Source organism: Ranitomeya imitator, chromosome 5 (genome assembly GCF_032444005.1).
Source record: "Ranitomeya imitator isolate aRanImi1 chromosome 5, aRanImi1.pri, whole genome shotgun sequence".
NCBI classification, from domain to species: domain Eukaryota; kingdom Metazoa; phylum Chordata; class Amphibia; order Anura; family Dendrobatidae; genus Ranitomeya; species Ranitomeya imitator.
This window is the reverse complement of record NC_091286.1, coordinates 151,511,161-151,537,741: the sequence shown is the minus strand read 5'-3', so window position 1 is coordinate 151,537,741 and position 26,581 is coordinate 151,511,161. Positions and strand designations below refer to the sequence as shown.

At 44.4% G+C, this 26,581-nt stretch overlaps 1 protein-coding gene across 2 annotated transcripts in view; it reads left to right on the top strand.

The window, feature by feature from the left end:
• FNDC1 (fibronectin type III domain containing 1) overlaps positions 1 to 26,581 on the top strand; it is a 392,429-nt gene that overhangs the window by 156,750 nt on the left and 209,098 nt on the right. For both annotated transcript variants that reach the window (XM_069769220.1, XM_069769221.1), the window contains one exon: positions 16,982 to 17,099. In XM_069769220.1, the coding sequence (XP_069625321.1) occupies positions 16,982 to 17,099 (118 nt within the window). The remainder of the gene's footprint in view (positions 1 to 16,981; positions 17,100 to 26,581) is intronic.

Sequence of the window (26,581 nt, the reverse complement as noted above, 5' to 3'; positions counted from 1 at the left end):
TCTCCCGGTACTTACCTACCCGCAACCTCCGATCCTCACAAGATCTCCTTCTCTACTCCCCTCTTATCTCCTCTTCTCACAATCGTATACAAGATTTCTCTCGCGTATCACCCCTACTCTGGAACCCTCTACCACAACACATCAGACTCTCGCCTACCATCGAAACTTTCAAAAAGAACCTGAAGACCCACCTCTTCAGACAAGCCTACAACCTGCAGTAACCACCGATCGACCAAACCGCTGCATGACCAGCTCTACCCTCACCTACTGTATTCTCACCCATCCCTTGTAGATTGTGAGCCTTCACGGGCAGGGTCCTCATTCCTCCTGTACCAGTTATGACTTGTATTGTTTAAGATTATTGTACTTGTTTTTATTATGTATACCCCTCCTCACATGTAAAGCGCCATGGAATAAATGGCGCTATAACAATAAATAATAATAATAATAATAACACTGATATTAGGGGAGGTGGACTATCCAAGCGCCTTGCGCAATTAGAGACAAGATGGATATGGACTCTGCGCACCATTCACCCCAATGGGTTGAATGAAAATATATCATTTGCCCCATTTCTATAATCCACATACGTGTTGCACATAACACATAGAGTGTGTGACTTATGGCCTAGTGTTTTTATTATATTTTTACTATATTGATACATATATTTTTTATTGTTTTGGTTGTGCTTTTACATTGTTTGTTCTCTCTTTATTGTGTAGTATTTTGCCATCTTGGATCCACTGATGAACATTGAAGCTCCATTGGAATTTTTAGGTCACCCTCAGAACAAGTATTTCAACATGTCAACACAAACAGCTTTCACCTATAGTATAATTTATAGGTTATGGTTCTATACCTATATGGTTCTATTTGTGGGTATATGTTTTAGAGGTGTGACCCTCTTTCTGGATTGACAATGTATGTGTTTATGTGTTCATATATACTCCCAATATGTTTAGGGTTACTGTTTGTGTGGAGGTGCAATATAATTTAGTTGTAGTGGTATGTATTGAGTATTATGATTAACATACGGTAAACATGTGATTAGTTTTTTCTATATACTATATACATACAGTGCAAGAAGTTTTGAATATTGTATATACTTTCTTTGTTATATGTAGCTCCATTGCGGTGTTATAATGTTTGAGCTTTGCCCTTTCCACTAATCACTATATGTAAGTATAATTGTATGCTTCTAGAAGTATTATTTATATTGGTGATGTTGTGGTTGGGTATTTATAACCACATTTATAATGCACCTCGGGCCGCCTTTTGTCCATTTTTTGTTTGTTTGGCTTCTATTGTATTCATTATGCATTTTTTATATTGCCTGTATTGTTGCCCCCTTCCAATGTGGCTGTTTGTGCTTCCACCTTGTGCGCATGCTCCTGATTTGGTTGCGGCGCACGGGTGAGTTGCACACTTCCGTTTGGTGGAGTGTATATATACACACGCCATATTTACCACACTTACCCCCTGATGAAGGAGCTGTCCGCTTCGAAAAGCGCGTCGGGGTCGGGTCCGGTCACCCATCCATCCTGCGTACACTGGGTATGTACTTATGTCGATTGACTGATATAAATTTTTCCCATGCTATGGCACTGATTCAATATGTGTTTTATAGCTATGGGCATTCATTATAATGAGGCTTACTGTCATACTATAGCAGGTTTCGGGTTGGTGTCCTGGCCCGTTATTTATGGTCATTAGGAATGCATGTCTATTCCCCTATGTTGCATCACTGTATCTTATTTGGTGGTTTTAATGTTGCTTAATAAAATTTACTATTTTATGGGACTTTATGGCTGCTTGGTTTTCTCTTTCTTTTTGACAATTATTGTTGGCAGCTGGCCCCTATATGTCCCTTATGCATATTTGTTACTCATTATCTTTACTATGGTACATCTTTAATCTATGTATATTTATCTAATATGCTTGCTTCAATACTATTATGTTATGGAACTGGTGATATATTCATGTAATGATGATGGATCTCCTGTATTCTTCACTATAACCATCAATAGTACATGAATACAAAACTAAAATCATCATCAATACCTAAATAGAACACTAGAGCCATCAATAGTACACACATAAAGCACCAAAACCATCAACATTTTCTCTGATTGGAGTTATTCCTTATGTTTGTCTCCATCTTGTCCAAACTCCATGATGAATTTTTAAATCCACATTTCACCTCTGCAAACTTCCCTCTTCTCCATTTTTCAGCAGCTCATCCCCACATGGTGCCTTTAAAAATAAGAGTGTTATTACAATGCCCTCTGCATAAAATTATCTTTCTACACTATGACTTAAATAAGTCTTCTGTGGTATATGGCCTTTATCCTGTCTGCTCTTATGAGCTACACTTGCCACATTGTCTGCCTTAATGATCTATAACCACTCCACTGTACACCATTGTTAGCTATAGCCCCACACTGTCTATACCCTGGCTATCTCCACTCCACTGTAGTATTCCCTTATACTTTTTCTTTATCTCCACAATGTCCCCCCACCCTACTAGTCATTTTCCACACAGAGGCACCTCTCAGCTGAATTATGAATGATGATAATGTGTTGAACAAAACCTGGGAACCAAACAGAGGTGGCCCCCTCTCCATATCAATTCTGTGGACCTTCACAATATGTAATCATACTGCCCACCATAAGACCCTCTTCAGATTTTACCCCTTCCTCACACTGTCCCCCTACGTAGTATGATGGCCACCACAGCTTCTCATACAGTATTATATCCACAACAGCTACCCAATATATACAGGTCCTTCTAAAAAAATTAGCATATAGTGTTAAATTTCATTATTTACCATAATGTAATGATTACAATTAAACTTTCATATATTATAGATTCATTATCCACCAACTGAAATTTGTCAGGTCTTTTATTGTTTTAATACTGATGATTTTGGCATACAACTCCTGATAACCCAAAAAACCTGTCTCAATAAATTAGCATATCAAGAAAAGGTTCTCTAAACGACCTATTACCCTAATCTTCTGAATCAACTAATTAACTCTAAACACATGCAAAAGATACCTGAGGCTTTTATAAACTCCCTGCCTGGTTCATTACTCAAAACCCCCATCATGGGTAAGACTAGCGACCTGACAGATGTCAAGAAGGCCATCATTGACACCCTCAAGCAAGAGGGTAAGACCCAGAAAGAAATTTCTCAACAAATAGGCTGTTCCCAGAGTGCTGTATCAAGGCACCTCAATGGTAAGTCTGTTGGAAGGAAACAATGTGGCAGAAAACGCTGTACAACGAGAAGAGGAGACCGGACCCTGAGGAAGATTGTGGAGAAGGACCGATTCCAGACCTTGGGGAACCTGAGGAAGCAGTGGACTGAGTCTGGTGTGGAAACATCCAGAGCCACCGTGCATAGGCGTGTGCAGGAAATGGGCTACAGGTGCCGCATTCCCCAGGTAAAGCCACTTTTGAACCATAAACAGCGGCAGAGGCGCCTGACCTGGGCTACAGAGAAGCAGCACTGGACTGTTGCTAAGTGGTCCCAAGTACTTTTTTCTGATGAAAGCAAATTTTGCATGTCATTCGGAAATCAAGGTGCCAGAGTCTGGAGGAAGACTGGGGAGAAGGAAATGCCAAAATGCCTGAAGTCCAGTGTCAAGTACCCACAGTCAGTGATGGTGTGGGGTGCCATGTCAGCTGCTGGTGTTGGTCCACTGTGTTTCATCAAGGGCAGGGTCAATGCAGCTAGCTATCAGGAGATTTTGGAGCACTTCATGCTTCCATCGGCTGAAATGCTTTATGGAGATGAAGATTTCATTTTTCAGCACGACCTGGCACCTGCTCACAGTGCCAAAACCACTGGTAAATGGTTTACTGACCATGGTATTACTGTGCTCAATTGGCCTGCCAACTCTCCTGACCTGAACCCCATAGAGAATCTGTGGGATATTGTGAAGAGAAAGTTGAGAGACGCAAGACCCAACACTCTGGATGAGCTTAAGGCCGCTATTGAAGCATCCTGGGCCTCCATAACATCTCAGCAGTGTCACAGGCTGATTGCCTCCATGCCACGCCGCATTGAAGCAGTCATTTCTGCCAAAGGATTTCCGACCAAGTATTGAGTGCATAACTGAACATTATTATTTGATGGTTTTTTTGTTTGTTGTTAAAAAACACTTTTATTTGATTGGATGGGTGAAATATGCTAATTTATTGAGACAGGTTTTTTGGGTTATCAGGAGTTGTATGCCAAAATCATCAGTATTAAAACAATAAAAGACCTGCCAAATTTCAGTTGGTGGATAATGAATCTATAATATATGAAAGTTTAATTGTAATCATTACATTATGGTAAATATTGAAATTTAACACTATATGCTAATTTTTTGAGAACGACCTGTATATACTCTATGATGTCCACCACAGCCCAGGTATAATGCCCCACACAGTCAGCACCCAGTATAATGTCCTCCACAGCCAGCCCTCAGTATAATGTCCCCCATAGCCAGCTCCCAGTATAATGTTCCCTACAGCCAGCCCCCAGTATGATATTTCCCACAGCCAACCTCTCTTGTAATTTCCATTCATTAGGAAAATAATATAAGATGGTCTGCGTTCTGATGGAGTTCCAAGTGGAGAAGGGAGGAGACTACAGCTCCTCTACTCCTGTCCTGGGTAGCACTTCACATCAATTGTATTCACATCTTAGTCTTAGTTCACATTTGCGTTGTGCGCCGCAGCGTCGTCGCCGCAACGCACAACGCAAACAAAAACGCAGCAAAACGCATGCACATGCGGCGCCATGCGGCGCCAATATTAAAGATAGGGTCGCACGACGCATGCATTTTTTAAAAGGTCGGCGCTGCCCGAAAAATGCAACATGTTGCGTTTGCCGCGCCCAGACAGGTGCGCCCTAACGCCGCATGCGGCGTAAAACGCAACAAAACGCAACGCATGCACATGCGGCGCCATGCGGCGCCAATATTAAAGATAGGGTCGCACGACGCATGCGTTTTGTTGCGGCGGAGATGCTGCGGCGCAAACCGCAAATGTGAACGTACCCTTACAGATGCAAATACAATTGAGTGCAGGTAAGGAGCAATGGCTGGATCCTAAACAGAGTGAGGGGTGTGCGTTGTCAGTGACTCACTACACCGCTCACCTGTATCCCACCCGTCAACAAGCTAAATGCTTCCAGGCAGAGGAACGTGCTGGGCAGCCGCAGGTATTCAACATTTCCAGTTGTTGCTTTTTTTCCTCCAAAGTGCGCCCCCTCGGGGAGGCAAGAGGTAGTGCCCTAGTTGGGTGGCTATTCTGCCTTCCTCTCTTCCTCTGGTGGGGGTGGGGTTATATAAAGCTTATGATGAATATGGAAGACTACATGGCTACTAGTAGTCCTTTAGTTATAACCTCCTTGTGATAAAATTGTGATTTTATCAAAACTACAGCGAGCAGCCCAGTAAGTGTACATCACTCGAATGAGGATCTCCATCTCTACATAATGCTGCTCTAAAATAACAGCAGAAACCTGATGACAGATTCCCTTTGATCTAGTTGAACAGAACTTAAGTACCTTTATTATTTACAGCATGCTATCATTCTTTAGTAGGGTTGAGCAACTTTTAGTTTTTTAGGGTCGAGTCGGGTTTCACGAAACCCGACTTTCACAAAAGTCGGGTTGAGTGAAATCAGCCGATCCTATTGAAAAGTCGGGGTCGGGGATCGGCCGAAACTAGAAACCCAATGAAAGTCTATGGTTTTTTTTTTTTTTAATATTTCCTTCAGGGTGATATAGCAGAAAAGCCAGTAATTCAATTACCGGCTTTTCATTTCTCCTGCCAAAACCCGACATGATATGAGACATGGTTTACATACAGTAAAACATGTCATATCCCCATTTTTTTTGCATATTCCACACTACTGTTAGTAGTGTGTATATGCAAAATTTCGGCGCTCTAGTTCTTAAATTTAACTTCATTCGCTGGGGTTTACAGCCACGAGCAGCGCTGCATTAGCAGAGCTCCTGGCTGTAAAATATTTTAACCCCTTCAGATGGATTTACAACGTGGGACGTTACAGATCTACGGAAAGTATGTATATTGTTGGTTTATTATTTTTTATTTCTTACAGAACGAGGGTCTTCAGCCAGTGGATTGAGCGTACAATAAAATATTAAAACAAACGGTGTGTTTATTTCATTAAAATACTTTTTAATAATGTGTTTGTGTTTTTTTTAACTCTTTCATACAATTGGATTAATAATGGATAGGTGTCATAATTGACGCCTCTACATTATTAATCTGGCTTAATGTCACCTTACAATAGCAAGGTGACATTAACCCTTCATTACCCCATATCCCACCGCTACACGGGAATGGGAAGAGAGTGGCCAAGTGCCAGAATAGGCGCATCTTCCAGATGTGCTTCTTCTGGGGTGGCTGGGGGCAGGTGTTTTTAGCCAGGGGGGTGCAAAAACCGTGGACCCTCTCCAGGCTATTAATATCTGCCCTCAGTCACTGGCTTTACCACTCTGGCGGAGAAAATTGCGCGGGAGCCCACGCCAATTTTTTCCGCGATTTAACCCTTAAATTTAAGAGCTAGAGCGCTGAAATTTTGCCCATACACACTACTAATAGTAGTGTGGAATATGCAAAAAAAGGGGGCTATGACATGGTTTACTGTATGTAAACCATGTCTCATATCATGTCGGGTTTTGGCAGGAGAAATGAAAAGCCGGTAATTGAATTACAGACTTTTCTGCTATATCGCGCTGAAGTTAATATAAATATATATATACAGTTAGGTCCATATATATTTGGACAGAGACAACATTTTTCTAATTTTGGTTATAGACATTACCACAATGAATTGTAAACAAAATAATTCAGATGCAGTTGAAGTTCAGACTTTCAGCTTTCATTTGAGGGTATCCACATTAAAATTGGATGAAGGGTTTAGGAGTTTCAGCTCCTTAACATGTGCCACCCTGTTTTTAAACGGACCAAAAGTAATTGGACAGATTCAATAATTGTAAATAAAATGTTCATTTTTAGTACTAGGTTGAAAACCCTTTGTTGGCAATGACTGCCTGAAGTCTTGAACTCATGGACATCACCAGACGCTGTGTTTCCTCCTTTTTGATGCTCTGCCAGACCTTCACTGCAGTGGTTTTCAGTTGCTGTTTATTTGTGGGCCTTTCTGTCTAAAGTTTAGTCTTTAACAAGTGAAATGCATGCTCAATTGGCTTGAGATCAGGTGACTGACTTGGCCATTCAAGAATATTCCACTTCTTTGCTTTAATAAACTCCTGGGTTGCTTTGGCTTTATGTTTTGGGTCATTGTCCATCTGTAGTGTTAAACGACAACCAATCAGTTTGGCTGCATTTGGCTGGATCTGAGCACACAGTATGTCTCTGAATACCTCAGAATTCATTCAACTGCTTCTGTCCTGTGTCACATCATCAATAAACACTAGTGACCCAGTGCCACTGGACGCCATGCATGCCCAAGCCATCACACTGCCTCCGCCGTGTTTTACAGATGATGTGGTATGCTTTGGATCATGAGCTGTACCACGCCTTTGCTATACTTTTTTCTTTCCATCATTCTGGTAGAGGTTGATCTTGGTTTCATCTGTCCAAAAAGAATGTTCTTCCAGAACTGTGCTGGCTTTTTTAGACGTTTTTTTAGCAAAGTCTAGTCTAGCCTTTTTATTCTTCATTATGGGTGACTTGCACCGTGCAGTGAACCCTCTGTATTTACTTTCATGCAGTCTTGTCTTTATGGTAGATTTGGATATTGGTTCGCCTATCTCCTGGAGAGTGTTGTTCACCTGGTTGGCTGTTGTGAAGGGGTTTCTGTTCACCATGGAGATTATTCTGCGAGCATCCCCCACTGTTGTCTTCTGTGGGCGCCCAGGTCTTTTTGCATTTATCAGTTCACAAGTGCTTTCTTTCTTTCTCAGGATGTACCAAACTGTAGATTTTGCCACTCCTAATATTGTAGCAATTTCTCGGATGGGTTTTTTCTGTTTTTGCAGCTTAAGGATGGCTTGTTTCACCTGCATGGAGAGCTCCTTTGACCGCATGTTTACTTCACAGCAAAATCTTCCAAATGCAAGCACCACACCTCAAATCAACTCCAGGCCTTTTATCTGCTTAATTGAGAATGATATAAAGAAAGGATTGCCCACCCCTGTCCGTGAAATAGCCTTGAAGTTAATTGTCCAATTACTTTTGGTCCCTTTAAAAACAGGGTGGCACATGTTAAGGAGCTGAAACTCCTAAACCCTTCATCCAATTTTAACGTGGATACCCTCAAATTAAAGCTGAAAGTCTGAACTGCAACTGCATCTGAATTGTTTTGTTTAAAATTCATTGTGGTAATGTCTGTAACCAAAATGAGAAAAATGTTGTCTCTGTCCAAATATATATGGACCTAACTGTATGTGTCTGAATGACATATATATACATATATATATAAAACGAAACCCAACTTTTCAGTAGAGATCGCCGACCGTCGACCCGATCCCAGAGTGGGATCGGGTCGGGTTTCACGAAACCCGACTTTGCTAAAAGTCGGCGACTTTTGAAAAGTGCCGATCTGTTTAGCTCAATCCTATTCCTTACCAAAACCTCTTTGTGCAGCATAGACAAAAAACTATCCCTGTTATATTGTGTACAATCTGGCTGTATAGTATGGGGCTAATTTCCTTTAGGAAGCAAGTGGTTGTGAAACTGCATAGTGACAATTTTAGCAGTCAACATCATCACTTGATGGACTGCAAAAGTAGTTCTTAGTGTTGTGAAATTTACAATAAATGTATGTAAATGTATTTACTGTGGAACTCAAAAGTAAACTGTCGACCAACCTCAATGCTGTTTCATGTTTAATTGTTTTTTACCATCATGTTTTTGTGCTGATAACTTTGATAGGAACCTGACTGGCACAAACCCAGTAACTGTGCACTAGAGACTTCTAAGGCTATGTTCACATGTCCAGTAATTATCCATCAGAATGGATCCAGCAATCTGCTGGCAAAAAAGTTGTGCAGACACAACTTTTTAGTCCACTTTTCAAAAAATAATCTCTTCTGGATCTGTGTTTTTAACATTGAAGTCCATGGACAACGGATCCCTTAATTATCCATCCATTGACTTCCATTTCTAATTACTCCATCAAGCAAAACACTAAACAGTTAGAAATGGGAGATGATTACTGCAGGGGTGTCAAACTGCATTCCTCGAGGGCTGCAAACAGGTCATGTTTTCAGGATTTCCTTGCATTGCACAGGTGATAATTTAATCACCTGCAGAGAATGATTCCAGCACCTTGTGCAAAGCTAAGGAAATCTTGAAAACACGCATGGTTTGAGGCCCTCGAGGAATGCAGTTTGACACCCCTGGATTACTGGATATATGAACATACAAGTTCATCTCACAAAATTTGAATATCATCAAAAAGTTAATTGATTTCAGTTATTCAATGCAAAAAGTGAAACTCATATATTATATAGAGTCATTACAGAGTGATGTATTTCAAGTGTTTATTTCTGTTAATATTGATGATGATAGCTTACAGCCAATGAAAACCCAAAAGTCATTATCTCAGAAAATTAGAATACTTTCTGACACCAGCTTGAAAAAAAAATATTTTAAAATCCAAAATGTTGGCCTACTGAAATGTATATTTAGTAAATGCACTCAATACTTGGTTAGGGCTCCTTTGGCATCAATTACTGCATCAATGTGGCGTGGCGTGGAGGCTATCAGCATGTGGCACTGCTGAGGTGCCCAGGTTGCTTTGATAGCAGCCTTCAGCTCATCTGCATTGTTGTGTCTGGTGTCTGTCATCTTTTTCTTTACAATACCCCATAAATTATCTATGGGGGTAAGGTTAGGCGAGTTTACTGGCCAATCAAGAACAGTGATACTGTTGTTTTTAAACCAGGTATTTGTACTTTTGGCAGTGTGGACAGGTGTCTAGTCCTGCTGGAGAATGAAATTTCCATCTCTAAAAAGCTTGGAGTGCTCTAAAATTTCCTGGTAAGCCGGTCAACGTTATCGGAGGATAGTCGCATGTGACCGTCTGTTAGTACACCACCTGCGGCACAAAAGACGCGTTCCGATAATACACTAGCAGCACGGCAAGCCAGCACCTCCAATGCATACTGGCTAAGTTCTGGCCATGTATCCAGCTTAGAGACCCAAAACTTGAAGGGGGAAGAGCCGTGTGGGAGAACACTGAGAGGGTAAGACATGTAGTCTGTCACCATCTGATGGAAACGTAGCCTCCTGCTGACTGGAGCCATCAGTGATGATGTAGACATTTGTGGTCGGGACACAAAACTTTGCCACATTTGGGCCATTCTGCTCTTGCCTTGTGCTGAGGCGCTGCTTCTGCTCCCTCTTTGTGCAGAGCTTCCTCCACTGCCTCGACGCACTGAGCTGCTTTGTAAAGCACTAGCAGCACTGCTCTCGGTTGGAATTGAGAACATGATGGAATGCACCAGTGTGTTTTGGTACTCCCGCATTTTATGCTCCCGGTTCAACGGTGTTATGAGGCTTTGTAATTTGTCCCGGTAGCGAGGATCTAGGAGGGTGTACATCCCGTAATCAGCCGTGTTGAGAATGTGGGCGATGCGGCGGTCGTTTCTCAGGCACTGCAGCATGAAATCAACCATGTGCTGCAGGCTGCCAACAGGCCAAGAAACGCTGTCCCCTGCTTGTGGCATCATCTCTGCCTGCTCTACATCACCCCACCCTCGCTTTACATACTGACTACTAGAGCATTGTGTAACTCCCTCCTCTGGACAGATGTCTTCTTCCTCCATTGACTCCTCCTCATCCTCCTCACGAAGTGTCCCCTGCCTAGGCCTTTGTGAGGAACCACGTTGTGCAGACTGTCCAGAAGCAGATGGCATTTGTGACTCCTCATCCTCCACCTCTTCCACAACCTCCTCCCTTAGTGCTTGCAGTGTTTTTTCAAAGCAGGCAGATAAGGGGGATAGTCATGCTGACTAGTGCATCATCTGCTCTCGCCATCCGCGTGGAATCATCGAAGGCATGCAAAACGTGGCAGATGTCCTTCATAAAGGCCCACTCAGTGGTGGTGAAGTGTGAATGGCGCACAGTGCGACTTGTTTGCGCCTGATGCAGCTGGTACTCCATTACTGCTGCCTGCTGCTCACTCAACCGCTCCAACATATGTAACCTTGAATTCCACCTGGTGGGTAGGTCACATATGATGTGATGTTCCGGAAGGTGGGATCGGCGCTGCAGAGCTGCAATGCGCGATCTTGTCATGATGGAACGCTGCAAGTGAGCGCACTCTAGGCGGACCTTGTGCAGCAGTGCATCAAGAACCACATAGTCCCTCAAAAAACTCTGCACGACCAAGTTGAGCACATGTGCCAGACATGGGATGTGAGTGAGGTTGCCTAGGCCCAGAGCTGCAACCAGATTTCCGCCATTGTCACACACTACCATGCCTGGCTGGATATTCGTTGGCACAAACCACACATCGCTTTCCTGCTTGATGGCATTCCAGAGCTCCTGCGCTGTGTGGCTTCGATTCCCCAAATAAATTAATTTCAATACGGCCTGTTGACGTTTGGCCACGGCTGTGCTGATATCGGTCGTAACAGGTAAGCATTCCCGGGTCCATGTGGAGGTAGACTGTGATGGTTTCTGCAGCGCTGATTCAGAGGAAGTGGAGTATGAGGAGGAGTCAATGTGTACAGACTGGATTCCTGCAATCCTTGGAGTTGGCAGAACACGTACAGCGCCACTCTCAAGATCTGTACCCTGCTCCACAACATTTACCCAATGGGCAGTGAGGGAAAGGTATCGTCCCTGTCCATGGTTACTGGTCCACGCATCGGTGGTCAGGTGGACCTTGCTACTGATGGCGTTTAGTAGCACATGTTTAATGTTTCCCTCCACATGCTTTTACAGGGTAGGGACGGCTTGCCTGCTGAAATAAAAGTGGCTGGGCACATTGTTTTGTGGGACTGCCAATGCCATGAAGTTACAGAAGGTGTCAGTCTCCACCTGCCTGAATGACAGCATTTCAAGGGACAGTAGTTTTGCAATGCCGGCATTCAGAGCCTGTTCTTGGGGGTCTTTTGCTGAATATGGCCACCTTTTCTCCCATGCTTGTGCTACCGATGGCTGTAGACTGGCCTGGGAGTGTGAGGATGACAGGGAACGTGGTGCTGTGGGTGGAATTACACTGGGTCTCTGTACAACAGCACCAGAGTTTCTTCCATGGCGATCCTGTGAGGAAACCAAACCAGCTGTGTGTGAGCTGGAGGAAGAGGCTACAACATGAGCTGAAGAGGTGATAACTGGTGCTGTAGGTTGGCCTAGGTCTTCAGTGTGCTTTTGTAACTCCACCACGTGCTTGGTCCGCACATGTTTCCACATATTTGTGGTATTGAGGTTGCTGACACTTTTCCCTCTTTTGACTTTCTGATTACACAGCTTGGATTTGACAAAGCAAATGTCATCTGCAACTGTTTTAAAAAAGGACCAGGCACTGCAAGTCTTGGGAGCACCTGTTTTGGGTTTTGGAAGAGGCATGCTCCTCATGGGTGCCGAAGTGGAGGCTACAGGCAACCCAGTCTGCCCTCTCCCTCTCCCTTCTTTTTGGGCCATTCGGGGAATCTCTTCCTCAGAGCTGCTCCCACCACCTTCCTGCACCTCACGCCATGATGGGTCAAGGACCTCATCATCTACACTACCCTCTTCCAACAACTGCTTCTTCTCGGTAGTCTCGGCAGCACAGTACGCACCAGAAAGTGGCACCTGAGTCTCATCATCAGATGCGTACTGAGGTGTGCTGACCGTAGACACTGGCCCACTCGCCTCTTCAGATTCAGAGAGACAAAGCAATTGCGCATCACTGAATACTGCCTCTTCTTCCATTTCTCGAATGCTGCTTGGCTGGCCCCCTCTTTCCAAGCCAAGAGATTCAGAGAACAGAAGTAGAGATGGCTCCTGTCCAGGGCTCTCTGACTGCCTGGGGAATTTGGCAGGTGGTGAAGAGACACATGGGTGCTCTTCAGTGCTCTGGACCTGAGAGGATGTGGCACTAATTGAAGTCGATGCGTTAGCTGCCATTCATCCGACAATGGCTTCAATTTGTTCATCCCGCAGCAGTGGGGTACGGCGAGCTCCTACAAAGCTGCGCATAAAAGATTGTTCCCTGGCAAAACTGGGGGATGCTGAGTCACTGGTGCCCACAGTAGGCACAGAATCCCCATGTCCTCTCCCTGCAGAAACTCCACGCCCACGACCAAGTGCCTTACTCCCTGCCTTCTTCATCTTGGTAAACTGATAGACAGGCAGAGTAGTACTAACGGCTTAGTGTGCTTATTCCTGAACAGCTGCTAACAGGTATAAGAAACACTATTTTTATAAAGTGTGGACTAGACTTTAATATGAGCTAATGTGGCCTACACAACTGTAAAGTGGAGTGTTTGGTGAACTTTATTTAGGTTTAAGTTTTGACAAAAAAAAATGGATGTGCCCAAAGATTTAAAACCGATAGTATCACAAACTTTTTGTAGCTATTACACTGCAGGAAGGTAACCTACAATGCAATAGATGAAGCTCCAAAAAATGGGCTAAAACTAATCTGGCTGGGGCTGCAGAGCACAAGGCTGCAGAAAGGCTCCTCTATCTACTCCTATATAGTGCACACAATCTAGCTGGATACGGATGGAAACATGCTAATGGGAGAAATCAGATCAGGAAAAATGGCCAGCAGCCCTAATGAAAAAAAGGACAATGTAACAGTATGAGGCAGTGATGCATGCTGAGCGGACTACAACCAGATGTGGCTGCAGAATAATAATAATCTTTATTTTTATATAGCGCTAACATATTCCGCAGCGCTTTACAGGTTGCACACATTATCATCGCTGTCCCCATTGGGGCTCACAATCTAAATTCCCTATCAGTATGTCTTTGGAATGTGGGAGGAAACCGGAGTACCTAGAGGAAACTCACGCAAATACGGAGAGAACATACAAACTCTTTGCAGATGTTGTCCTTGGTGGGGTTTGAACCCAGGACTCCAGCGCTGCAAGGCTGCTGTGATAACCACTGCGCCACCGTGCTACACAGCGTGAGCTGCACTCACACACAGTGACCTCGCAGACTGCCGTGAACAGTGCTGCAAGGCTGCAGAAAAGCTCCTCTATCTACTCCTATATGGTGTTTGCACGCTATCTAGCTGGATACAGATGGAAACACACTAATAGGAGAAATCAGCAAAAATGTGCAGCAGCACAAATGCACAAAAGGACAATGTAACAGTATGAGGCAGTGACGCACGCTGAGGGAACTACAACCAGATGTGGCTGCAGAACACACTGCAGCATGAGCTGCACTCACACACACAGAGATCTTGCAGACAGCCGTGAACAGCGCTGCAAGGCAAAAAACAGCTACTCATGCAGAGGTTGCTACAGTAGCCTGGGTAAAGCACAATGATGCAAATCGCTATCTCAAACTGTCCCTCAGTCAGAACAGCAGCGTCCTGTCCCTAACTGAATTCACAGCAGAGTGAACCCAAAATGGCAGGCGGCGGCTTTTATAGTGCATCATGACATCATTGCAGCAGCCAATCACAGCCACGCCATTAGTTACATGCCTAACATGCATAACAGGATGTGCCAACACTTCTTAGGATTCCTCATTGGCTGAATTAAATCAAACTGGCTCATAGCATTATGGGAACTTTCGATTCCGGTATTCGATATTGCAAAAGTATCAGAACTCAGTATCAGAACTCCGATACCGTGAATTTCGGCCGATACCCGATATTTGCAGCATCGGAATGCTCAACACTAGTCTTAAGAAAACAATGTCAGAATCACCCAGATCCGTTAGAGCATTCCAGAGTTATAACTTCATAAATGGACAGTGGTCAGAATTGTAAAAATTGTCCTGGTCATTAACATGCAAACCACCCTTGGGGGTAAAGGGGTTAAAATAATTTTTTCAAGCTGGTGTTATAAAGTATTCTAATTTACTGAGATAATAACTTTTGGGTTTTCATTGGCTGTAAGCCATAATCATCAACATTAACAGAAATAAACACTTGAAATACATCACTCTGTTTGTAATGACTCTATCTAATATACGAATTTCACTTTTTTGTATTGAAGAATTGAAATGAATGAACTTTTTCATGATATTCTAATTTTGTGAGATGCACCTGCAGAATTGTTGGGTTCCCTACAGGACCAGGCTATCTACCGTATATACTCGAGTATAAGCCGAGATTTTCAGCCCAAATTTTTGGGCTGAAAGTGCCCCTCTCGGCTTATACTCGAGTCACGGTCTCTGGCGGGTGAGGGGGAGAGGGTGCTGAGGCATACTTACCTAGTCCCGGCGATCCTGACGCTCCCCCTGCCTGTCACACTGTCTTCGGGTGCCGCAGCTCTTCCTCTCAGCGGTCACGTGGGACCGCTCATTAGAGAAATGAATATGGACTCCACTCCCATAGGGGTGGAGCCACATATTCATTCCTCTGAGCGGTGCCAGTGACCGCTGACAGGAAGAGCTGCGGCACCCGAAGACAGTGTAACAGGCAGGGGCAGCGTCAGGAGCGCCGGGACTAGGTGAGTATTTTATATTCACCTGTCCGCGTTCCACCCGCCGGGCATCGCTCCATCTTCCCGGCGCCGCTCTGTCTTCCTGGCGTCTCTCCGCTCTGACTGTTCAGATCAGAGGGTGCGATGACGCATATAGTGTGCGCGCCGCCCTCTGCCTGATCAGTCAGTGCGGAGAGACGCTGGGACCGGACGCTGGGGAGCTGCAAGCAAGAGAGGTGAGTATGGCATTTTTTTTTAATTATTGCAGCAGCAATGGCACAGCTTTATACGGAGCATCTATGGGGCAAAAATGAACGGTGCAGGGCACTATATGGCACAGCTATGGGGCAAGATTGAACGATGCAGAGCACTATATGGCACAGCTATGGGGCAAGAATGAACTGTGCAGAGCACTATATGGCACAGCTATGGGGCAATAATGAACGGTGCAGAGCACTATATGGCACAGCTATGGGGCAATAATGAACGATGCAGAGCACTATATGGCACAGCTATGGGGCAATAATGAACAGTGCAGAGCACTATATGGCACAGCTATGGGGCAATAATGAACTGTGCAGAGCACTATATGGCACAGCTATGGGGCAATAATGAACGGTGCAGAGCACTATATGGCACAGTTATGGGGCAAGAATGAACGGTGCAGAGCACTATATGGCACAGCTATGGGGCAAGAATGAACGGTGCAGAGCACTATATGGCACAGCTATGGGGCAATAATGAACGGTGCAGAGCACTATATGGCACAGCTATGGGGCAATAATGAACGGTGCAGAGCAGTATATGACACGGCTATGGGGCAATAATGAATGGTGCAGAGCACTATATGACACACCTTTCTATGGTACATCTATGGGGCAATAATGAACGGTGCAGAGCACTATATGGCACAGCTATGGGGCCATAATGAACGGTGCAGAGCACTATATGGCACAGCTATGGGGCCATAATGAACGGTGCAGAGCACTATATGGCACAGCTATGGGGCCATAATGAACGGTATGGAGCATCTATTTTTATTTTTGAAATTCACCGGTAGCTGCTGCATTTCCCACCCTAGGCTTATACTCGAGTCAATAAGTTTTCCCAGTTTTTTGTGGCAAAATTAGGGGGTTCGGCTTATACTCGGGTCGGCTTATACTCGAGTATATACGGTATTCTTTTTTGTCACTTTGTAACCTATGGGGGGAAATGTGACTTTTCTCACAAATTGAATGGTACTTTAATTTAATCTCATTTTTTGAATTGAATAACATTTCTTATAATGCAAAGAAAACCCTATTTATTAGAAGTTAAAAGTATAAGTTGTTGAAGTATGTTGGAAGCTATTTCGTAGAACCTTAATATGTCATGTGTTCTTGCAGAAGACGATTATCTTATGGAGCCTAAGGAAGTAAGTGCTAGAGTGTTGTCTTCGCAATCTGTGCTCCTTACGTGGGTGGATCCAATGTTCGAAAAGTCCCCAAAGGTTGACTCAAACAGGTAAGTTACTGATCTAGTCCTAGCGCACCTGGCAGGTTTGCCTGTTTTCAAGAAATCTATTATTAAAGTCAAAATAAATTATTTTCCTTATTCAGATGTTTCATTACATCTGTGTGGGTGTCAGAGAGCATTGTCACTTGAAAGCTGGGAGCACTTAAAAAGATTTTCATGGACAGCCTTTGAATTAGCCAATTAGACTTAAACTTAATGAAGTTAAACATTTTGACAAACAAAAGCCTAATTTGCTCGAAAAACAAGTGTCATTGGATTCTATTGTGGCCTATTGAATACCAGAAATGTATCCATTTTACTTACTTATCTAGCGCCTTAATTCCACAGCGTATTACAGACATTATTGGCACTGTCCACATTGGACTTCACAATATAGATTCCCTATCAGTATGTCTTTAGTAATGTGGGAGGAAACCCTTGCAAACATAGGGAGAATATATAAACTCTTTGCAGATGTTGTCCTTAGTGGGATTTGAACCCAGGGTCTCAGCCATGCTGCTGACCACTGAGCCATCCTGCTGCCCATTGAAATGAGCAGTAATTAATATGTAAACTAGTGAAGTCATTTAGAAGCAGAGATGAGCAGCTCTGTTGAAATTCAAATTTGCGAGCTCTGTTGAAATTCAAATTTGCGAGCTTTGTGGAATTTCCCTGCAAAATTTGATTTGCAGCGAATAAATATGCTGAAATTACTCAATTAAAAAGCCTCTAATTGCCTGAAAAATATGTGTAGAACACTGTGAGTTTCCTTTTGAGTCAGCTGAACACTGTTTATGATCTGTAGTGCAAATACTGTCTTTTTTAATGTCCAAATGAGTTCCACCTATCTGTATAGGGGAAAGTAGTTGGTAACCAGAGATAACAAACAATATATTTAAAAACTCACTGCAGTATCAGAGCTACCAAAATTGTAAAAACTGTCTAAAAAATATACCTTTTTTGTTGTTTATATACCAGTGATGCAAATAGAAGGAATGACATTTTCACACAGTTTGGTGCAACAATTAACCCTGTTTAGGGAGTGTAGCTTTGCATATCCAAAAATTATCCCTTTAATTATTGAGAAAAAACAAGTGCGCTATACTTTTTTGGGATGTGAAGAAGTGATGGCTTCTCAACCAGAAGTGAAAAAAATCCCTTTTTGTGTTCCGCAACTAGTTTGCTAATCACCAAATGATTAGGCAATTACAAAGGTTTTTTTATCATGCTGTCCAAAAATGATCCTTTGTTTCTGGAAACAATACTATTGCTTTGTTTTGAATATGAACAAGCAGTGGACTGCTGTCACAAAGCCCTTTTAAAAATTAGCCAAAATTTCAGAGCGGTTTCCTGAGGGGTCAAGTATGTGTCCCACAGGGGTGGATTATAATGAGGTCAATCTGGGTGGTAGGGGGGGGGCCCTGGGCTCTGGGCTCAGATTGACCGCTGCCATCAGGGCATTACTGCCCTGACTGGCGTATGGGCCCGGTGGGCAGAGGGGGCCCACATCGGGCCCCGTCTCATCTGCTCACTAGGCCCCTACCGGCGCTGCAGCAGTTTAATGCTATTAACGTGCAGGCGCGCGCCCGCACGTCTATAGTTAACAGCCGCCAGCCAATCAGAGGCTGGCAGCTGACGTCAGCCACAGTGTGCACGTCGCCGGCGTCTGATATCATTGTCAGTCGCCGGTGAGTGCGCGCTTCAGTTGCGAGAGGGGAGCTTCACCGAAGGAGCACGGTCAGGTGAGAAGAACTCTTTTCTTTTTTTTTTTTATTGAGAGCGGCAATCCGGGGGACCTGGGCCAGAATGCTGGACACATTGGGGGCAGAGATGCTGGACACATTGGGGGCAGAGATGCTGGACACATTGGAGGCAGAGATGCTGCACACATTGGGGCAGAGATGCTGGACACATTGGGGGCAGAGATGCTGGACACTGGGGGCAGAGATGCTGGACACTGGGGGCAGAGATGCTGGACACTGGGGGCAGAGATGCTGGACACTGGGGGCAGAGATGCTGGACACTGGGGGCAGAGATGCTGGATACTGGGGGCAGAGATGCTGGACACTGAGGGCAAAGATGCTGGACACATTGGAGGCAGAGATGCCGGACACTGGGGGCAGAGATGCCGAACTCTGGGGGCAGAGATGCTGGACACATTGGGGGCAGAGATGCTGGACACATTGGGGGCAGAGATGCTGGACACATTGGGGCAGGACTGGAGACAGATGGGGCAGAGATGCTGGACACTGGGGGCAGAGATGCTGGACAAACTGGGGCAGGACTGGAGACAGATGGGGCAGGATTGGAGACATGGGCAGAATGTAGATACGGGGCATGATTGGAGACATGGGGCAGAATGAAAGACATGGGGCAGGATTGGAGACAGATCGTGCAGGATCATGGGGCAGGATGGATACAATAGAGACCAATGGGGCATGATGGGGAGATCATATGGGGCAGGATGGATACTCATGAGGACAAGATGCGAGAACATATGGCTAGAGCCAGGAATGAGATACACGGGCCAGGATGGGGGATATTATTATTACCATAGGGGCTAATTAAGGGATATTATTACTGCAGTGATGTATTTATTTCATTTTTTTGAGGACACTGTTTTAAATGGGGGCGCGGTCCTGTTACTGTGCAGAGTGACACTATGTCGCCTTTTTTTCTTCATGTGGTGTAATGTAGAAGTTGGGAAAATTAAGTAACGTGTTCTGCAAGCGGAGGTCAAGATAACTGTGTTATTTCCTGCACAGACGAGTCCTGGCTGGAAGAAGTGATGGCGGGCTGTGCTGGATGAAAGATGAAGGACTTCATCTAGAGACATCACTGGTGAGTCAGTGTGTTACCTATACACTGACACTATACACTGTATACTATATACAGAGGTCCTGTGTATATTGTCACTGGTGAACACTGTATTACCTCTACACAGACACTGCATAATAAGTACAGATCTCCTGTGTATAATGGCACTTATGGTGATAGTATTGTGTTTTTTTATTACTGATCAGTATTGTAGTATTCAGTCACTATGTGGTGGTAATATGTGGTCTTGTCATGATGTTGCGGTATTTGTCCCTTGTATGTGCTATTTGGTCACTTTGTGGTAGTGAAATGTGGTCTGGTCATGGTGCTGGGGTATTTGTTCTTTGTATGTGATGTTATTCGGTCACTGGTGGTAATATGTGGTCAGGTCATGGTGTTGCGGTATTTGTCCCTTGAATGTGCTATTTGGTCACTTTGTGGTGGTAATATGTGGTCTGGTCATGGTGCGGTGGTATTTGTTCCTTGTATGTGATATTATTCTGTCACTGGTGGTAATACAGTATGTGGTCAGGTCATGGTGTTGTATTTGTTCCTTGTATGTGATATTATTGGTCATTTTAACCCCTTAGTGACGGAGCCAAATTTTTGAAATCTGACCAGTGTCACTTTATGTGGTAATAACTCTGCAATGCTTCAACAAATCCCAGTGATTTTGAGATTGTTTTTTTGTGACACATTATACTTTATGATAATGGTAAATTTAGGTCAATGTGTGTTTATTTATAAAAAATATCAAAAATTTGAGAAAAATGTTATAAAATTAGCAATTTTCAAAATTTGAATGATTATCCCTTTAATCCAGATGGCCATACCACAGCAATCCATTAATAAATAACATTTCCCACATGTAGGCTTTACATCAGCATCATTTGTAAAATGTTATTTTATTTTTTTAGCATTTTAGGAGGTTAAAAAATGTAGCAGCAATTTTTCATTTTTTCAAGGAAATTTACTAAATTTATTTTTTTAGGGACTTATCCATGTTTAAAGTGACTTTAGGGGTCTCATATATTGGGAAACCCCCAAACGTGATACCATTTTAAAAACAGCCCCCTCTGACACATCAAAAACTGCTGTCAGGTAGTTTATTAACCCTTCAGGTGCTTTACAGGAATTAATGCAAAGTGGTATGACAGAAATGAAAATGTGTATTTTTACCACCTAAATGCCTCTAACTTCTGAACAGGTTACAACAGCCGGCAGATTGTAAGGCCGCTATTTGGTCATGAATTGCCACCGCAAACATCAGGACCACAAAATCATGATCTGAGGGCACCAATTGGGATAAAGAGGAAGCCCCCACACTCTGTTAACCATTTATAATGATGTAGTCACTATTGACAGCAGCATCTAAGGGGTTAAACAGATTTGGACGGTGCAAACACTGATCGTGGCTGATGCAGAAAGTTGTCAGCTATAGTGCACAACCGACAGATGCTGGATTGTCACCTGTATGGGGAGGATATTCTCTTATATGTAAGGTCAGTTAAAAGGCGTATTGGCGGTCATTAAGGGGTTAAAAATTGAAAAATAGATAAAAATATACCTAAATTGTATTGCATATTTTAACAAATATTTAATAGGTTACAGCAGAGTAGGGCCCAGCCGAAAGTGTCTACCGTGTTATGGTGGCGGCTTGAAAAATCTTTTGGCCAAAACAAAAGCTGCCGGTTATATGTGTGATCTGGTGATGGGAACTGTTAATGTGTGATAGGTGAGAAGTGGAGTTTCACTCAGCAACTATTTTTCTGGATTAATCTGGTTCAGCTATATGATGACACCGTCGCATGACCCCTTCACATTACCGGGGGGCCCACAGAACCTGAACAGCCCGGGGGCCCTGGCTACCCTTAATCCACCACTGGTGTCCCAGCATCCATAGTACTGGCTACTGCTATAAAATACAGTGGGCAGCAAGGAGGTGTGTGGCTGGCACAACTATGCAGCACCAGTAGCCCAAGCAGCAGCAGTACTACAATGTAGATGACTTGATAGACATGTTATAGATGCTGGGCATAATGTGGTCCATGCACATTGGAGGCAGTAGAACTGTGTAGACAACAGTCATTGGACAGACAGAAAGTCTGCATTGATCCATGACTGGTTCATGGTCCACTTTGGGGTGACAAATCCACAGCCGTGCTGAATAATCTCTGACTTGACAGTGCAGAGTGGACAGGACAGTTCACTCATAGCAAACTCTGCAGGCACATGATACCGGTCCAATTTATTGATCCAAAAATCCATGGGATCAGAGATTAGTGTATCTACATGAGAAAGGATACAGTCTTGTTGGTGTGACTGAACCTGGCTGTTCAGAGTCATGTGTTTGCTAAAGTGTGCCAGGTTGTCACACTGGCAGAAAAAACAGCTGGTCCATCATGTCAATTGTACTGTGTTGCTGCTGCTTCAGGTACTTGATGTCACAGGCAACATTGCATCTGCATGGATCACAGAAGAATTTTCTGGGCAGCCATGCACGTGTCAGGCGTTTTCTCTGCAAAACCTTCACAGAACAGATATCATAGCTTATTCTGGTAGCAAGCCAATTTGGACTCCTTTTTGTAAGCAGCAAAAATGCCCCCATTTTGTTTTTATAGCGAGGGTCTAAAAGCATGGTTATCCAATAGTCATCACTTTGCTTCATGTTAACAATACACCTGACCTCCCAGAAGCATTGCTGCATACAGTTTTCCATGCCTGCCAACACAACTGAGGGCACTATTGTTTCATTGTTGTAACTCCACTGCAATTGTAGGTTGTCATGGCCAGTTGTCTCCTCCACCTTTTCCTCTTCCTCCTCCTGATGATCGTCCTCCTACTCCTTCAAATCCTAATGACAGGAGGAACAACTGAGCATCAATAGACAATTCCAATAAACTTTATTCCAAGATTAAAAAATACCATATAATTTCAAATAAGTATATCATAAAGTAACATGAACAAAGATGAAAAATCAAGAAAATGCTGAAAACATGACCCCAATACCCCTACTGCCCCACCCTGAGATAACTACCCAACATAGATGTACATGTCAGGCCCCTGCCAACCCCCCACTCCCCACGGGAGGTACCAAGGAGGGACAAAAAGTAGGACACTGAATATAACTCACAAGGTAAGTCTATACACTAGTATGTCCCCCTAGAGCGACCCATATCCCTATACGTCATGTAGCATAATTCATAGGAGCACCATTGTGGTAACAAAATGCATGAGGCTAACATGAAAACAATAACAGGGCTACTGCGGTCTCTAAACAAATGGAGAGAACTACTAGCCTACCTAAACTAGGAGGTAAGCCTCCATACACACAGTGGTGCCGACCCTGCTGGCGCTGGAAAAGTCACTGAGAGAATCAAATCACACATCAAAAAACGCCAGCATGGGAACAGAAGCTTACCGAATAGCAGGGCAGCAGGGCAGAGTGGAGAGACAGTCGGGAGGTGGTCCCCGACGCGCGTTTCGCGGCCTCAAACCGCCGCTTTCTCAAGGGGATAACTCATGTGTGCCCAGAAGGACCTTAAAGTAGCCCCTGACCCCAGTCATGTGGTGCCCGGCGGCCAATGGTAGTGGCGCTGTCGGCGCATGCACACTGCGTCCAGCAGGTCCCGGCAGTGCAAACCAGCGTCAAGGCAAGCACGCACATGCAGGAAAAGCCTGTAATGCGCGGGCGAGCCCCACAGACGCTGGTGCACACCGGGACAAAGCGGAACGGAGCGCGATACGCACTGCCACCAATGTAAATGTAAAATGATAGTTATAATTATACAAGGACCAGTAAAGTATCAGCTATGCCTCCCCCAGATAGAGTCATAGAGCCCATCAACCTTACTCCCACACTCAACAAATATGGGTCACAGGAATGCATACAGGAACAAATACAGGAAAGTCATTCAAAAAACTTTTTTGTTAGAGTATATCCATCTCTGTGCGCCAATCCCCTGCAACGGTGCACATGTTCTTTGCTGCATATCTGAAGTGTCCCAAATGCTGGATGGGGAGCAACATGTTCCATTCCACCAATGTGACAGTCGATGGGGTCCTTGCATCATAATGGAGACGATGATGGTGATTAAGCGGGTCATAGGGCTGCATAATAAGGAACACCTCCAGGCACTTCAGTTCACTAGTGATATAAATATATTGAAAGAACAAGGGTTACTAATAAAATCACAAGAAAAATAATATTAAAAACACATTAAAAACAACCACCCGACCGAAAATCGGGTATAGGGGCCCAAATAAAGAGGGTTGTAATTGTTCTATTTACAGGGGTTCAGGAGTAGGCAGAAGGTATACAATACAATGCCCACGCCATGAGCAAACTGGAGCACACATTACAAATAGGAGGCAAAGCTTAGTGCCTCATTTAGACCGTTTGGTGCCAATGTGCCAAGTTGCACTATCCATTTCGTTTCTTTTTGTGCCAACAGTTTTTTGTTGTCCCCACCCCGAATTCCCAGATGTAAGACATCGATACCCCTCACCCTCAGTGCTTTCGCATCACATTTGTGGTAGAGTCTGAAGTGACGGGGAATCGATTTGAGTTCAGAAATGTCAGGCACCGTCTCGGCTGCACCAATGTCCCGCACATGCTCACGGACCCTCACTCTTAATTCACGAGTGGTTAAACCCACATAAACCATGGGGCAGGGACACGTGGCATAATAAACCACGTTAGTTGTACCACAAGAGATACGTTCTCTTATATCATATTTTCTAGTCCCATCCGTAGATGTAAAACTAGAGCATCTCAGGACATTGGTGCACGCAAGACAGTGCCCGCATGGGAAACATCCAGCGTTGGGACCCCTCGTACCAAATGGGTTATTCGGGGTAGGGACATAGTGGCTACGCACCAATAAATCGTTTAAGTTTTTACACCTCCTCGATGTCATACGTGGATTAGGGCCAAGGGAGGCCGCCAGAGAGGGCTCAGTCCCCAAAACGGACCAATGTTTAGCAAGGATGGAGCGCATATTGCCCCATTCGTGATTATAAGTTGAAATAAAGCGAATGGGACCCGCCCCATCCCTATTGGTCCGCCTATTGGGAGGATGTAATAGAGTCTCACGTGGGGTTTTTCTAGCACGGTCATAGCCATGTTTGATGGATCTCCTGCTATAACCCCGCGCTAGAAAACGATCTTTCAGATCAGAGGCTTGTGCCTCAAACCTGGACTCAGAGGAACAGATTCGCCGCATCCTGAGGAATTGTCCGACCGGGACGGCCCTCACCGTGGATGGGTCATGTGCCGATGAAGCATGTAGAAGTGAATTGACCGAGGTCGACTTTCTAAAGACATCCGCCTGGATACGTCGAGAGTGATCGACCTCCAAGCGGATGTCCAGAAAATCGACCGTAACGTTACTGTACATATATGTCAATTTGATATTGAACATATTGTTGTTCAAAGTACCCATAAAGTCCCCGAGCTGCCGGACAGTCCCGTCCCACAAAAAGAAAATATCATCAATAAAGCGATACCAGCACAGCACATGGGAAGCGGCCCGCGGACCCTCGTCGCCAAAAACCAATCTCTCCCAGTAACCTAGAAAGAGATTAGCGTACGAGGGCGCACAGGCCGCGCCCATGGCTGTGCCACGCTTCTGTAAATAAAAGATGTCTTTGAAGACAAAAAAATTGTGGGTAAGGGCATAGTCCAGCAGCTCAAGGACTAACCCACGTATTGGGCCGTCCAGGTCGGAGGTCCCCAGGAAGAAGCGAGCCGCCTCTAAGCCATAGGAATGTTCTATGCAAGTATATAATCCCTCCACGTCAGCAGTGACGAGGAGGGTTGTATCATCCACAGGGATGCCGTCAACCCGCGCCAGGACGTCAGTCGTGTCTCGAACATATGACGGTAAAGTTTGTACCAGGGGTTTTAGGTAGAAATCTATAAAGCGACATATCTGATCGCATAAACCCCCAATACCGGACACGATAGGACGTCCCGGGGGGTTAAGGGCATCCTTGTGGACTTTTGGTAATAAATAAAACGTTGGAGTCCTAGGGGACCTGACCATCAATCCATCGAAGACATTTTTGGGGATAATACCTCCCTCCAAGGCCCCAACAAGAATCCTCTCCAACTCCCGCGAGTAGGTGCCCATAGGATTGAAGGACAACTTGAGGTAAGTGTTGGAGTCCCGAAGCTGGCGAAATGCCTCCCGCTCATATTGCCCACTCGGCCAGACCACAATGTTCCCCCCCTTGTCCGCAGGTTTAAATACAACATCCCGCATTGATTGCAATTGCGAGATCGCCTGCCGTTGTTTAGCGGTTAGGTTATCAAAAGTCCGCCGTGTTGATAGTTTTTTAAAATCATCACTCACCAATTTGGTAAATATTTCAACTGCTGGACTCAAGGACAAGGGGGGGAACCTGGCGGATCTGGGCACGATAGAAGAGGGGAACCTACCCGCCCTCGGAGACTCCTGTTCCTCAAGTAAATCCTCCAAATCCCGAAGTGCCTGTGCCTCAATATCACTCATGGGCTGAGATGTAGAATTTTTAGCATGTAATTTTTTTAGAATTAACTTGCGGGAGAAAAGGTGGAGGTCCTTAAGGGCAGTAAAATAATCAAATGAATTCGTTGGAGAAAAGGTCAGGCCCCTACTTAGGACATCCAACTGAGACTCAGTAAGAGTATA